The following is a 16473-nucleotide window of genomic DNA, read 5'->3' on the forward strand; positions in this document are numbered from 1 at the left end:
GGGCATCCGGTCGATCACGTCAGGCAAAGGCAAGAACAATATGCGCGCCGCGCAGCCACCTAATTCGACCAGCCTTCTGACGACCGCACCTGCAAAGTGTGCAGCCACGAACCACAGAAGACACTTTGAGAGTTTTAACGTTTTATGAAGATGTTTTTTTCTTAAATTAATTTAAAAAATTAGTTTTTTTAAACTTGTGTGAGTTTTAAAAGCAAAAAATCCACTTTTTTGCAGACCTTTGTGTGCTAATTTATTTATTTCTAGGAGAAAAATCCTATCTAGAATAACTGATATTTTAATTGTTCATCAATTTAGCTCTTTTAGATTAAAAGTAATCTTTTATATGTCCTTCATCTCCCATGAAATTGTGTCGGAGTTTCACTTGAAGTCTTTATAATTCATTATAATTTAGTTTCAAAGTAATCTTGTGACTGATTATTATTTTCATAGTTGATTTAATACGACTTCGAGTTTGAATTGAAGAATAATGCACAAATATTGGTGGTGTGGGGCACCAACGCTGCTTCCTCCCCAGGTGCAAGCTGGTGGTGCCTATAAATTCGTTAAGGCTTTTTTACGGCTCTGGATGCGTGCCTGGCCGATTTTTACAATACCCGCTCCTCTCACTCACTCGTTCCGTGAAGCCTCCCGCACACAGAGCCGCTTTATTTTGCCTAGCTCCTTCGGGGGCACTTCCAGAATTTCTCCATCAGCTAGCTTGAGGAGGTGTGCGTGCGAACTTAGGAAAAATGATATTCTAGCTCATCCCTCATCCTCCACACAATTTTCCCCCGATTCTCCTTTTAATGAGTGTAGGAATAACTGACGGCTCTTCTTTGCACTCGCTTTAATTTTCCAACTGTGCTAAAAGGGTTTTCAATCGGGAACCACGCGCTGGATTGACTTGGTATCTATTATAGTCAATCGAATAAAATCATGAAATGCAAATTCAACTTAAATTAATTGAGCCGAGATGCATATTAGTGCTCATTTACTTAATTGTTACACGAATGAACATTGTCATATAATCGACCCGCTCTCGTCATTTTTATGATCATACTTCTTCTCTTCTATTTGGGCTCATCATCATATATTTTTATTATAATGTTTACTTCCACATTCACTCACAATCAGAATAAACATCAACGTTTAGAAATAGTGGCCAAAAATTAAAAAAGCATCAAATTTATACGAAAATGTATGTTTTAGGAAGGCCCTCTGCTATCCAAAAGAAGAAATAATGTCCTAAAGACGTCAAATCCAACCTAAATTCAAATAAACACTATAATTATATTGCCCTATATAAGTAATCCAATTGCTTATTTATAATTAAAATTTAATGAATTAAAACTATGCGAGTGAAATAATTTGACACGGATTTTTTAAAAATGACTAATTATTTAAGTCAGTTGGACTAGTTTATAGGTGTTTCTTCGAATTTTTCTCAATTTAAAATGCGAACCAAATCAAAATAAAAAGAAACCCGCCTTTTTAACTTTTTATTAAGCATCTGACAACAACCGCGGTTTAGTTTCCGTTGGTTTCTCTCCTGAGTGAGAAACGACCTCTAGTGACTGAGGATAAAACTATTACGAACCCACAGGGTTTTCAATTCATTGTTTGGGTGCTTCGGATGCTTCATTGCGACTACCTGTTAGCGTCGACTGGCTGGCTGGCGATTTTCTTCATTCGAGACTTGATATTATTCCCATACTCAAAATAGCTCTGGACGGAGGAAATGCTCAGGTAACGTGGAACGTTGTTTTGTACTTTATTTTGGTATTAACGTCTAAAGTAAAATGACTTTAATATACTCTTCAATTCAAAAAACGCATTTTGATTAGTACTTATGCGGGTCACTCCATAAAATTGGATAGCCAAGTAGGCTAAATTGAGAAAGGTGCGCATTGCGTTCCGTTCATTGAACCACCCACTGACACGCTAATCGACCGTCCGTGAAAGGAGTAGGATTAGGCGCTATAACATACTTTAATAAGAAAGGCTCGGCGGATATATTGCACCTCCAAGAAAAAAAACACCAACAAAATGCTGAGAATTTCTTTCATTTTTAGCGTGTGTTGCCTGTTGACCAGATTTATCAGCTTAATTCATTGTGTGTTAACTATTTTGATGGTGACTTTGGTGATCAGAGATTCCACCAGAAAATAATACACGAATGTTACTTTCCGCTCCAGTTGTCGAACCAACGTTAGATAATAAATATTTCAATAGAACATCTGAATGTATTTTGCCGAGACTGTGGAACATGTTAACCGAGTGAATTAAAAAATCTGAGAGACAACAGTGTTCCAATATAATTTAACTGTTTTTCGGTTATTACCATTTCCTCCCTCCTTTCATATAATTTTACTTTGAAAATGAAATTATTCATTCTGCATTGCAGAATATTTTTAAAAAATGTTAATTTTGTAGTAGTATTAATTTCCCTAATAGATCGGAATTAATAGCCATGGGTGTTCAAAGCAATTTTATTTTATTCCTTAAACTCTTTGTAACACACTATAAGATGCAAATGTACGAACTATCACTGACAGTGTATTATTAATTTGTTCTATTATTTTGTTGTGGCACTGTGGGTATCGAGGAGTATAGTAATTAATATAAGGGCAGCTTCTAGTTCATTATATTCATCTTATTTATTTGGGACTTGGCGTGGCAATTATCGTAGTATTGAACTGAACCCGTGGTTCGGGTCAGATCATTTGATACAATTCCAGTTGGCATGAATTCTCCTTCCAGGTCGGAAAGAGAACATTTTGAGTTGACTGCGGCTTCGGGGCGAGTCCGATTGTGCAGTGGGGGTGAAGGTGCAGCAAAGGTGCGCTTCCCCTTTGCACTGCCACCTGTTACCTTCACGGGAATTATCACAACATTTGATATTTCAACGTGTAGTGGCGGGAAGTGCCCATAACTCCCCTTTGCCTAGCCTGCGCCACCATGGCACCAGACCTGATTCTTTATTTTTGTAGACCCCAAAAATCGCTTGTCACATTTTCTCCTGACGAAAAAGTAGGAACTGTGTTCCGAGGCAGAGACACATAATATTAATTTAACTACTAGGAAAACTTCACTTAAAAAATATATTGTAACGTAAAAAATATCACAAGGAGTCACTTATTTAACATTAAGGTCCTAGCGTCATATTTGATTGAGTATTTTAACTTGCTTAAGTTAGTAATTAGTTTCCATGGAATGGAGTTTGCAACATATCTTTAACTGAAACGAACATAATGAAATAAGTAAAGTGACTAATTTAATTAATATTAGCAGATAGGACTTTTCCTGAGTTGGTAGTGCGCTGCTCCATCTGGATGCGTGCTCAGCAGACATGGGAAAAATTATAAAAAGTAAAAATGACATTCAGCAAATAAACTGCATCGATGTGCGAAAAAAATTGAGCTAATTTTGTCATGTGCATTAAATTAACATTGATCATTCAACATAAAAATAATAATAAAAAAAAATGCTGAACTTTACTTATTAAAGCGTATGTCCTGACTATCCATGACGAAACTCGTAGGACTCACAAGATTGAGTGAAATCTATCTCAAAAATTCATTTTATAATAATTTCCCGTTCTAAATTACTAATAATTTTTCCTTCAGAGCAACCATAACTCGCAAATTCCGTCGAATCATTCGAATCCTAAGAGTTTCCTAGGGAGCGGTGGTACTATATAGGGCGGGCCAAAGGCTAGGTGAGGGTGAACAGCAAGAATATGCAATTTGGGTACAAAGGACCAGCTAATGATAGATAAAACTGATTTTTAGGAGCAAAAAATAATAAAATAAACTTGAAAGAAAGGGAACACATCGTATTGCTCCTTATTTAACCGGGAGTCTGGTCGCGCGGTGTTATTTTTGTTAGGCAAGCCAAGGAGGGCATGACGCCCGCGTGAATATTTAAAATGACTCGGGGTATTTTCTGAAAAGATGAATTAGAAGCATAATTCAAGGTCGGCATTGCGATTTAAGTTGCAACTAAAAATTGGTTGGGTACGTTTTGGGAACCAACTAGTATGACACTCTCATTGTATTTTTTTTTATTCATATAATTAAGATAAAATTGAAATTTTTCTCAGCCGTAAGGATGATAATCATGATTTCAGGTGAGGCGTGCCACTCTGAAGACGCGCTGAAAGAAGGAGCAGACATGCAAGCTTTTAAGATGAAATTGCCGGGATGGGCGGCAATTAAAGAGACCAAATTTGACAGCGAAATCGAAGATACAAGGTTTTTTGAGTCAGCCTTTGGGTGCGGATACCCTCGAAAAACAAAGAAAAGCATGTTGATGACATTCAAACTGTCTGAGTATATGATTCCACAATATTTGCCAACCAAGTAAGAATTATAAAACTACTAATTATTATCATAACCCAAATTCAATGATTTTTATATTGACAAAACAATCGCGATTCATGAATTAGAGAGAGTTAGCACTAGGACATTACGGGGTAAAAACTTTACAAATATATTTTTTAGTTTTCATATGATGGAATTTGGAAGTGAATCGTCCGCCGAGGAAATTTTGACTGCTCTGAAGCAAGCGACATTTTACCTGCTTTCTACCCACCTGTGTAGAGCCATGAAACCACGAAAAATGGTCAAGATGCAGGAGACCCAAAAAGATGAACTACTTGAATTTTACAGAACAATCGTCGAAAAAGCTGATGTAAATATGTATTTCAAAAATATGAAAAAATAGATGTTTAAACTAATTTTACCAAATTTCCAAGTTAAAATCGAGGCATTGTTTCCTCCTATTTTTTTTTCATTGTTTTTATTCCCTATTGCTCAAAGCAACATTCTACAACCTCCTGCGGGAACAAGTGATATTGGAATATTAACTTATATTAAAATCAAATTTGTCAAATTTCACTTGCAACCATGCCTGCTTTAGGGTTTCACAGCGTATCTTTATTTGTGCTATATAAAATGATAAAGTTAGCAGATAGGCATGCTTTTAGTTGAATAGAATTTAAATTGTGCTTAATAAATTTTTTCGTTCAAGTTATATTTTAAATTAAATATTACAAAACAATAATTTGTCCTTTGTTGTTTCAGATCAAGCTATTGGAAGAGCCAATATTTTTAAATGACATTCTGCAGGAACCGCGGATTCTCATTCAACTGCCTTTTCAAGTTAACCTCATTTACCAAACAATGCTAGCTTTAATTTACGAAGGTTGGAGAGTGTGCACGCAACAATCTGAGTTTTGCATTTTTGATATACCTGCAGATGTCGAACCGCTCTACAAAATACTAAGTCAATTTCAAGAAAATTTGCACAAATTGGCTGGCGAGCTCTCAAATATTTTGACAAAGAATTTCAAGGCGACTTCTAATACAATATTTGGAGTCAACACCCGGCGGCTGTTTTTCAATGAAAACAAAGTATGGAACATGTCTCTCCTCGAGTTCATTTGGAGTGGCTCCTGTACAAATGTTACTAAGGCTCTCAAAAAAATTCTCTCGCGTACACTTCAAAAGTTGCAAACGTGCTCGAGACCTGCCCCTTCCGATCTAGACTTTCCAGCCAAGGAGTTTCGGATGCATTTCTTGAAATTTTGGAAATTTGAGTGCCTTGATGGCCGAAATGTATCACGCTGCCCCGATGCCAATCTGTATAATATAGCTTGCTCGAAGTTTAGATTAAAAGATATCTGCCTCCAGAATATGATTCAAGAATACATGATCAATACTGGAAAAATATCTGGTATAACTGCAGAAGAAGCAATGTCTTCAGTTACTAAAAGGCGAATGATGGTCTCTATCTACTCACAGATGGCATTGACATTCATCGAGCAACATGGTATGTAATGCCATAATCGTTATTCTAACGTCAAATAATTATCAAAATAAATTCATATTATATTAATTTTGATATTTATTCCTACGTTTTAAAAGTAAATATTTGTTGTTTCAGAACTTGACAAAGGATTTCAAGATGCCGGTGTCATCTTTAGCATAATTTGCAATGCGGAGGCAAAAGCAAAAGCTGCTCCCAATTTTGTGCATTTGTGCCAAATGATTGTTTCTGCTAACCCAGAGAAAGCAAAGTTCCACGCTATTGACTGCGATGGACCTGATATGTCTCTATCTCAAATCACCAAAGAACTTGAAGACGTGGACAAAAAAATTAATTCAATACAAACAAGATGTAGCTTGGAAGAGGAGGTGATGAAAATGCTTCAAGAGGTGCAATTTCCTGAACAAGCGTTAGATGAGGTGCCTGACGTGGAACTCCTTGGAGTTGAAAACACTGTGCTGATTTTTGAGGTATTGAGAAATTACTATGTTTATTTCACGCAGCACTAACGCAGTTGTGATTATTTACAGGCCGCTCTTAAACATCGCGTGTTTAAAGTGTACACGGATTACTTCGAATGCCTCGCATTAATTGATTTCGATCCGCTAAAAAGCACGTTTTCCCCAAAACTGCTATTTGTGCAGTACATTTTCCCTCACCTTGTTCGATTGCTGCGCACTATGAATGAATCGCCGATGACTGAGCAAAAGAAGTACGTTTACTTTTTACACCAATTGCTATCAAGCAACTTTTACAAACCAAGTGAAGAGGACGAGAATGCGTCTCCGTGGCCGAATCTTGATACTGTGGATGGCATCTTGTCGCAAGGCAGCAAGGAGTTTCACAAACAAAAAATCCGTTTTGTACAACAAATTTGCTCAAAGCTCTTTGCCACAAAGCAGTCTGAAATTCTAATAGAATATTTCGATTTCTTAGGATTGTCAATGGAACTTCCTTACGAAGGCAGTTATTTGGTCGACTATGTTCTTCCATGGAACATACAGATAGTCCACTTTTTGAAAATAGTTTTGGTTTGCTTAGAAAACACCTGCGACTCATTTGATTGCTCTGATATGTGCATTTGCAGTAATGTCCCAGACATGACCATTTCCATTCTTGAGGTGCTGTACGTTCATTTTACCAAAAACAATATTCCGGTCTTTGAGAACGACTTTCTCAATCAAGTTCTAAGGAGCTTAAATGGCCACAATGAAATTGCATTAAAATCAAAGACCGTCATTGCTGCCAGTTTTTCGAACATGCAGTTGTTCGGCGTGATTATGTACCTTGCATTTCAATATATTGCGGACAGTCCTACGCTGATTGAAAAAACGTCAAGAATGCTGCTTGTTAAAAATGCTTTGGTAGCATATCAAAATCAGGACTTTTGGAGGGCAAAGCAAAATATGGCCATGTTGGTAAATGATGCGAAAAGAGTGGACATGTCACTGTTCGATTTGACTGCATTTAGGTTAAGAGGTGGATTATACAAACAAATTACGATGAATACTGAAAAAAGCGTGGGAAGGCAACGCGTTAAAATGAACAAACCTGGCGAAATTACGTTCTGCCCCATAAAGCACTGCAGGTGGTGTGGACTGATAAATTCTCCAGATTTTAACATTTGCCAGGAATGTCAGTATGAGAGTGATTATCCTGATGTTAACTTGTTCTGCTCAAAAGAATGCGAGGAAAGAGCACTAAATGATTCTCACCTAGAAGAACATGCTCGTTTTTTGATTGAACAAATGAAATTTTAAATGAAACTCAATGGCCACCAGCACGTTGGCCCGCATTGTTAAGGCACTGCTATGTAATAAGATGATATAGGTTTTATTATTGCATGTTAATTCTCACCAAAAAATGTATACATATATATGTTAAAAAACAATTTGTCAAAAATTGAAAATAGAAAGCACATAGTGAGAAAAGGCACTATTCCTGGCAAACATCTCGCTAAACCTTGCTTGATAGGTTTTCGCATATGCTAAACCTATAAATTTTTGTAAATGTAAATACACGTCAAGTATACACGATGCATGCAAAATAGGTGCTGGCCTTTTTTGTCTTGCAAATAAGTCTGCAATCTCTAAACTTTGTGTTTAATTTTAAACCTGGCTGAGTTAGTGTAGGAGAGTGACGCATTTGAGATGCATGCTTCTGGTAGGAGAGTGCGTCTGCAAAAAGGCAAGCTGATAAGAAGGGCTATGAAAATAAGACGATTATTTTTCGGGAAATAGTCTGCTATTTTTAGTCTTTCTTGGTGAAAAATAGACTGTTTTTTGAGCCATATAAATTTAGCCCAATTGACACGTTTTTTGGCTACAGTTTTGTAGTTTTTTGATGCTCTTATTATAATTAATGTCATTTTCTTGACGAGCAGAAGGGGATGCTCCAACAGCACGAATATAAAACTCACGATTTGAAATATATATTAGGTTTTTTTGTACTCCAAGTGCAAATTTTAATCTAATTTTTGCAGCAGAAAGGAGTTTTAGTGTTTGAAAATATTTTAGATTTGAATATAACCAAGAAATACATTGGAAATCGAGCGCACACTAGATATCTCTTGCTATATGTGGCATCAACTCAGCCGATAGCCCATTTTGTTTATATAAAGAATGCTTTTATTTGTATGATTTGTAATGCACCTGAAAAATCTTTGAGATTATATTAGAGGATGTTCTTGTGATATTTTACTCTCATTGTAGGTATCCACTGTAAACTTTTATACTTGAAATATATTTATAAATTTAGAACAAACAAGCGTAGCGTATTCTTGTAAAAATATAATAACATTAATTCTTCTGGTTTTTAAATTCTGCTTCCTTGCCAAGAAATTTCTCCCTGATAATTCCTCATTACTTGCCGACGGATGTGTGCCATGCAAATAGAATGCAGCCTTTGCATTCAAGAATAGGGTTGGTAAATTCAAAGAAATCGTGTTTCTGGTCTAGATGGCTATTAGGTTGCATTGTTAGGCGAGCAAGGGAGCGAGAGAGAGAGAGAGAGAGAGAGAGAGAGAGAGAGAGAGAGAGAGAGAGAGAGAGCCAAAGGAGGGCAGCGAGCGAGAGAGATTATTCTGACAATAAAAGCGACAGCGGTGGCTGCGCGCGGCTCTCGCTCCTTGAGCAGGCGAGATATCCTGCTAGTTGTCTTCTTGCTTGTCAACCCCCCGCCGCCCCCGCAGTTACCCCCGACTCGGAGGTCCGCCGGGGGCAAATGAGGCTTCGACCTCCGTCCCATCTGTCAAGCAACTTTTTCTTACATTCTCGCTGCCACTCTCTCCGCTCTCGTGCTCCTTTGAAAAGTGCTAGCGTCCGCCCTTTCCGCGACATTTAACCCCGCGCGCGCTTCCGGCCCACTACGCCTTTGTCTCCCTGGTCGCGCAAATTGCAACACTCATCTTCGGCGCGCCCTTTAAGATGCAAATTCGGCCACTACCTGCTGCTAGTGCTACTGCCTCAAGTGGAGTGCGCCGCGCACCGTGTCGTGAAAAAGCAGTAGCCTGCCGGCAGCCTGGAATTCAAATTGGAGCAACGCTCTTCGAGTTGATATTGAAAGCTAGTGCCTATTACCATTTTTTCCGGTAAATTGTGCACTAGTTTTAGCATCAAAGTGTCCCTTACACATTCAAAACCATTTTAGCAAGAATTTTCAGCAAGGAGGACATTACTAAATATGTTTCTCTCAATGGAAAATTTTCTATCAAAATTTTTATTAGTAATTAGCTGTGAAATGTAATCATACATTTTTGCCATTTTAGGGATTTTACCTGCTCGTTCAAATTGTTGGATCCTAGTTTTGCAACCTGTGCTACATCCGTGCTTCAAAAGTTGCCTATATTGCTTTGTGAATTACTCTGACGCCTAAATTGGCCAGAGGCGAATTTGCATGCATGTGGAGAGGGCAATCATGTTTAACATGAAGTGTCCTCATTGAGTAATTAATAGCTGCCACATGAACCGGTCACTGTCAAGTGAAGTGCCGCTAGATCTAAACGGACGACCTGGTCAAGCGGATCGGACGACAAATATGAAACTGACAATGAGTGTGAGAGGACTTCAATATTTCCAGATGTTGTAAGCACAATTTAAGAATGATCATGTGTTATCACTGAAAATTAGAGCTACATTCTTTTATAAGAGACTACAAAAATAAACTAAAAAAAGAGCAAAATGAACTACTTACAATTTAAAAAGTTTGGATATACATCACTTGCAAAATTTCAAATTAATTTTAGCCTGGTTCATTAAAATAATTATTTGGCGGTTCTTTTACTAAATATTTCATTTTTTATTACTTTTTAGAGACATGGAGAGACGATATGCATTGCTTCAAAATTATGAAATGATAATAATTATTCTGGCTCGTTTCACTTTCCATGAAAAGGAAAGCTCTCCAGCCCGGAGGGAAACGACAGTCTTCTGAGACACCCCAGACTTTAATGTACTACTTTTAGGAGACAAAATTCAAAAGAGATAAAAAATTTCTCATAAGATTGACGACTTACTGATAGTGAACAACTCGCGTCTCAATAACACCGCTCCCAAGGCCCTGTCCACCATGATAATTATCGTCTCTGTACCAAGTAGGCTTTCATTGAAACGCAAGACATTATGTTCGATCTGTGAAATTAATTCGCCTATACTGGAAACGCAAATCAGCAAGAAGCCTCTCGGAGAGTGCTTTCGGTGGCGACCAACAACAGCAACACATTCATTCCAAAATCCGATTGGATTGGATTGAGTTAGTTAAATCTGATTTGGAAGAAAGAGACGTTTTTCAGAAGAAAAAGTATTACTGCATGATGGTGTTTGTTTTCCGCCACTGAAAAGAGAATCTCCTCGGTTCTTCTCGGAACGAGCGCAAAAACTTGAAAAAATGCACCACTCCGTGTGTGTCTGTGTTACGGTAAAACGAGTTAATGAAAGTTAACTTAATGGGAGCGTCCGCCGCATTATTTACGTATGCGCGCGCGGAGCAGGGTTGGTATACGTAAATAATGCGGCCGGCGTGAAAACAAGCACCCTGCTTCCAGCTCTCTCTCTCTCTCTCTCCGATTCCTGCGGCGTACGTATCGTGATAATATGATGACATACGAGCATGCGGATCGTAAAAAGTTTAGTCCTTTTTGCACTCGGGCATGCCTAATAAATAATAATTATACGCGAACAAATGTACAAACGGCGCGCGCAGGGGCGTATACACAAAAACATACAAACACACACACACATTTTAGCGCAGACACACACACGACGGACTCGCTTATTGTTCTTACACCGGCTCCGCATTAGCCCAGTAATATATGGACATGTATGCACTCGCAGCAGGTGTTAAATTTTCAGCTGACACACTTACCTGCACACGCACGCTCGCTCGCTCGCTAGGCAAAACGAAAAAGCTGTTGTGAACACTCTGGCAAGGGCGAGGAGAGGCTATAATTTTCCCTTCCGCGGTTAAACAACACCAGCGAACACTATTAAATTTAAATCAACACGCATAATCTTCAGTTGGCCGCAATATGGCTCAATCTAATACTATTACAAATTACAATAGCATAGCTGTTTCAGATTAATTAAACGCAAAAAATGATACTGAGGGAAGAAATTCAATAACTTCCCCGAAACGCCTTTTGAACAAAAATGTTATTGAGTTGAAAATTAACCAGAAGATTGGAAGCAATTGAACTCTCCATTTTAGCTGTATAGTGTAAGTAAAAGTGTTCAGAAAACGTATTCCGTGCTCTCTGGCCATAAAGACTTGCGACGCAGAAGCAATTCAAGATGAGAACACTGCTGCATGGTCATAATTATTTTGCGGCAGAATGTACGATCCGATGTAGCCTTTTGTTATTGCATTAACCAATTTCGTTTTGCGAACGTACATACAAAACAGGTCTAATTAAAATTTAAAACCAATTAAACTTCAACACGCAAATAACAGCGCTGCTGACAACAAAAGCAAGCTGGTGCACGTCGAAAAGGCACGAAAGCGAAATTTGCCGAGCGAAATCCGGATTATTTTACATCCGATTCACGTGTGTGGCTGAATTATTTATAAGTATGGCATAGTGTAAAGTAGGTTGTAAATTATTTGCAGAACGAAGACTGACAACTATACGCTCGGTACGCTGCCAACTAGACAAACAAACTTTTTGTGCATGCTCTGCACGCAGATGCAACTGTTTGTTCCCACTGCACTTTGTTTGTTCAAAAGTTGACGTTTGTAGTACACTCTTGCGGATTAGAAGGATTGCAACTAACACCACTAGTTCCGCTGTTGCAGGTGCAAAAATACACGCTCTACTCAATGGCGTATTATTTGAATTGATGCCTAGGGGGCAGTTGCTTTCTCTAAAATGAACCTTTTAATTTTCAAAATTCAACCAACGTAGTTAAAACGGAAAAATGTATGCAAAACTATTTCAATTACTTGCTACCCGCCGGGCACATTACTCTAGTTTGTATATTGCTTCATATTTCACCAGAGAGTCCTGAAACGGGGTCAAAAGTTATCTAATTATTCGTTTTTTAGCGACACGCGCCTATTGATATTTAATAGTGTCCAAGTCCAAATGTAACTTGTACTTGCATCTCATTTGTTATTAATTGATAATGGTTAAATTGTCTATTTAGAGTTAGTTACCATTTAAAAAAATCTTCGTTGGAGTGCATAAATGACATTTAGTAGCATCAAGTGCAATAAATTAATTTTTATTCATGTTGTCCTGCTATCAACGCTTGGTTTGATGCAAAAAATAACTTAAAAAAGGTCTGACTTAAAGTAAAGTTCAATTTTTTATTTTCCAATTAAAATAAATTTTCTCTTTTCTAAACATGGCTTAACGGAGCAAAAGTATTGGCGGAATGAAATAACCACTCATTAGTCAAATAGAATGAAACATGATTTTATTGACTGGATGCTCATGTGACAAATAATTGGTTAGTCTTGTCCATTGTCTTGCGGTTGACACGTTCATCGTTTAAAATTTTCATTTTGGCATCCTTATAGCGTAGGTCACGGTTGACGATGATAGTTGTTGGTTGGTTGGTTGGTTGGTTGGTTGCGGTTTTTGCACACGTATTGTGTTGTTTTTGCTCATGCGATGATATTTCGTCGCGACTAATTGTGTGTGTGTATTGTATTCGCGCGATTATCTGCTCGTTAAATCTTTCTACATCCAATGATGGTCGCAATATACAGTCAACATAAAATATATCGTTATCGTTATGTGTATAAAGAGAGCCATTTTCATATTCATAACATGGGAGGGTTTTTTTATCTCATACTTTTAAATTACAGTGCATTTCATTGTTAAATCCATCGGAAAGTAATTGTACAAACGTGAGTGTGGCGTGAGTGTGTTGTTGTGTGACTTTGTGCACGTCAACTACATAACTGTTGTATGAGTCCGATTCAACTGAAATGCATATAAAAGCTCTTGCGATAATTAATTCCTTTCTTTCTTTGATGATATTAGAAGAGTGCAGTTTAGAGGGGTCGATTGTATTCATCTCTTTCAATCAATAAATGGACACTGCCGCCGCTTGACACAAACGCTCACCGTACACATTGCAACACTCTATTTGCCCACTTTTTTATTCACATTCTGACCAAAAATTAAATTTTAACAGTTGATTAATAAAGGTGAAAAACACAATAGCTGTTAGATTCACAACGCATTTCGAAAAATATACACACCGCGATTTACCCGCAATATTTTCCTGGAGCACCAAACGTGTTAAATATTGAGTTTTTAAATTATTTCAAGCATATTTTCTTGAAAATTTTGCTCTGGATGCTAAAAAACGATTTACATGGAGAAAATAAAATCAGGAGAAACACTTGTGTATTTTTGTTTTGTTTTCGGGACGGTGCAGATATTTTGAACGCAGAGAAGTTGAAGAAAACGAAATCAATTTAACATCCTCGCTCTCTCTCTCTCTCACACACACAGAACAAAGCCTCATTTCAACTTAAATGGCAGTGCCCGAAACACTTTCTCCGACGAGAGCGGATTCATTTTGGTCCGGAAGATCCAGGGGCGGGCTAATATAATTATCTTACAATTTTCCGATTTCTGCTGGGACACCGATCTGAATCACTGCGCATAGATAACGGCAGGAGATTGTTGTCACTTGTCCATTCTCAACTAAAGGTTCGCCCACTGCAAGGAGCGTCTCTTTCCTCATTCTCTCTGTCACTGGGCAATAATTTTTGGCACTTAAAATCAGCATCAGTTCGTCGCATCACCAATGATATTTCACACTTCTCCGCGTCGGAAAGTCTCTTGTTGCGTGAGTTGGGGGTGCAATTGACACGATGGGAAGCGGCCGCTAGCTGCCTCTCGTCCGTCGTGGCGTGAGCAAGATATAGTTTCAGTTAATATGAGACACGCTCGTCGCTCGCTCGCTCGCTCGCTTTTAATTAGCAGGTAAACGAATGGGCCAGATGCCTCGTATGAGCACGGCGGTGGCGCTGGCGAGCACTATTTGCGGTTGTCCACACCAGACGGACATGCTGCTGGAGCCTGCAACAATTTGGAATTCAAATTTACTCTCTCGATGCTGCTCTGCTGCACCTCGTCTAGCTTTAGCACCGGCTAATTGCCTGTCGTGGTAAATAAATATGCATGCTCTCGTTTTTGGTTGGTCACCGAGCGCAACAGACTATGCGATAGTGAGTTTAATATGGCAAAGGACGGGGGCTGGTTGGTAAGTGTGCGCGGCGAGGGTGAAAAATGATGGCTGTTGTGGGGTAGACAAGTGACCCGCTATAGTATATACAAAGCGCGGTTGGCTGTGACAGGCTGAAAAAGTGCAAAACAGGAAAATTGAAAATCCGATGACCTGGTTTTCTTTACAAGAGTTTGTAGGCACGGAGATATCTTTGTTCATTGCATTTTAATGCGAAAGGCTTAATTTGCAGAAAAAATATTAATATTTTTTTGAAAAGAAATAAATGCCTCTGTCGACTTAGGTGATAGGAGGCTGAGTGAAATTTGAAGACAGTAAATTAAATCACTCGCTCTCGTACTGTGTAGCCAGATGTTTTGACCCCTCAGGCCTCATCAGCATTCCTTTAGATGCTAATAAACAATATATCTGCAGAAGATTTCGCCACACAGGTCGTTGAACAGAATTGATAAAATTGAACATCAATTTTTTTAGCATCTGGGCAGATTAAAAAAAGATAAAGAGATGAAACCCGCCACTTACCTTCCCTCTGAGACATAAATTTCAAATACAATATATTACAAGTCAGAAATTCTATCCTTAATTTTAAGCTATTTCAAAGATTGAAACTCTAATTATTGCATTGCGAAAAATCTAGAGGGGAAAATATAGTGAACATTTCTAACGGCTGCAACTGCTGCCCTAATCAAAAGGATTCATAGCTATTAATATTTTACAAACATGTTTCCTGTTTGTATAGGATATTTAGCTTAAATATCAACCACAATCAGGAATTCGCATTTGAGTTTTTGAAAATGATGAAGTTATGACAGAAAGTGGTTACAAAATTCCTCTAAGTGTTTTGGATTTGGAATTTTATTTTCAACGTTTGAAACTAGAAATATGTGGACTGATTGAAAATATCGTGGATGAAAAACTCAACATTGCAGAGAAAATTAAAACAGAATTGCTTTCGAGGAGAGATGTTTCTATTGAGCTTCGTCTAAAAAAGGAACCCTCTCTCTTGAGAGGAGGAGGGTGACGCTGGCGTTATTTACTTAAAGATTATCGTCGAATTTTGAAAGCAGGCTAAAATCTAATAACGATTATAAGCCCCTTTGGCGCTATACAGAAAGGAGATTTTGAGGTTTGGTCATGGCAGGGTCAGAGGAGTAAGCCTCTGCAGTCGGGAAATGTCACGAACCGGCCGATGTTGCCAGAAAAAAAGCTCGAGCAGAGCGAGAGAGAGATAGAGCGGAGATTTTGCGTCCGTCGCTGGACCAGCAGCAGCAGTGGCGGCAGATCTAATCTTTCTCTCCTCGGATCCAATATCAGTTCACTTTATAAGCGTCGGCGAGAGTTTATATCTAATATTGACCAGCCATGCATCTTTTTTCTTATCCCAAACATCCGCAAATGCGCTTTTTTCCTCGGCAAATTTGCATAAACATATTCACGAGTAGCATTCTTTACGGCAACGGCGCTCGAAAAATCTCTATTGCTGTTGCTGGTCGCCGAAGGGAAAAGCTTAGACCCTCACTCCGGGAAAAGTAGCAGCCAATATTCTCGCGTGCCGGGTTACCAATAAGAAGAAGAAGCTGCTTGCTTGCATCGGCCGGCTTTTCTGCTTTTAAATTTATTTCAAGACAAAGTTTAGCGCGCGAACACGTTAAACCAACATAAAACTTGATTGCCTCTCATGTGAGGATTAGGCGCAAAAATTTATCGCTACCCGCTACGCTAAAGTGCCTTTGACACTTATTAAATTCGCGCTTTTTATAATTGATTATATATTTGCCTTCTATTTTTATTATAAAATGAAAAAAAAATGTAATGAACAGTGCGAACTGCGAAAGCTTGTCTGTTGGAGTGATTTAAGAGCTTGGTATGAATTACAAAACGGCCAGAATGGTGATATGTTTGAGTCAATTTTATCTAAAATTGTATGTATCTTTTTTGCTTCAAA

General features: G+C 38.3%; 2 protein-coding genes across 6 annotated transcripts in view; one reads left to right on the forward strand and one right to left on the reverse strand.

Moving 5' to 3' along the window:
* The first annotated feature begins 1631 nt into the window (after nt 1-1631).
* LOC135936560 (uncharacterized) lies at nt 1632-7923 on the forward strand. Its single transcript, XM_065479418.1, has 6 exons — nt 1632-1746; nt 4130-4361; nt 4503-4692; nt 5085-5832; nt 5947-6299; nt 6360-7923. The coding sequence occupies exons 2-6, from the start codon at nt 4174-4176 to the stop codon at nt 7587-7589; spliced, it is 2709 nt and encodes a 902-aa protein (XP_065335490.1). The 5' UTR covers nt 1632-1746; nt 4130-4173; the 3' UTR covers nt 7590-7923.
* Nucleotides 7924-12718: 4795 nt separating this feature from the next.
* Nucleotides 12719-16473, reverse strand: part of LOC135936354 (lachesin-like) — a 137381-nt gene continuing 133626 nt past the window's right edge. For all 5 annotated transcript variants that reach the window (XM_065479133.1, XM_065479132.1, XM_065479134.1 and 2 more), the window contains one exon: nt 12719-14362. In XM_065479133.1, coding sequence (XP_065335205.1) covers nt 14256-14362 — 107 coding nt within the window. In that variant the 3' untranslated portion in view covers nt 12719-14255. The remainder of the gene's footprint in view (nt 14363-16473) is intronic.

The sequence above is a fragment of the Cloeon dipterum genome, chromosome 2, assembly GCF_949628265.1.
Source record: "Cloeon dipterum chromosome 2, ieCloDipt1.1, whole genome shotgun sequence".
Taxonomy (NCBI): Eukaryota; Metazoa; Arthropoda; class Insecta; order Ephemeroptera; family Baetidae; genus Cloeon; species Cloeon dipterum.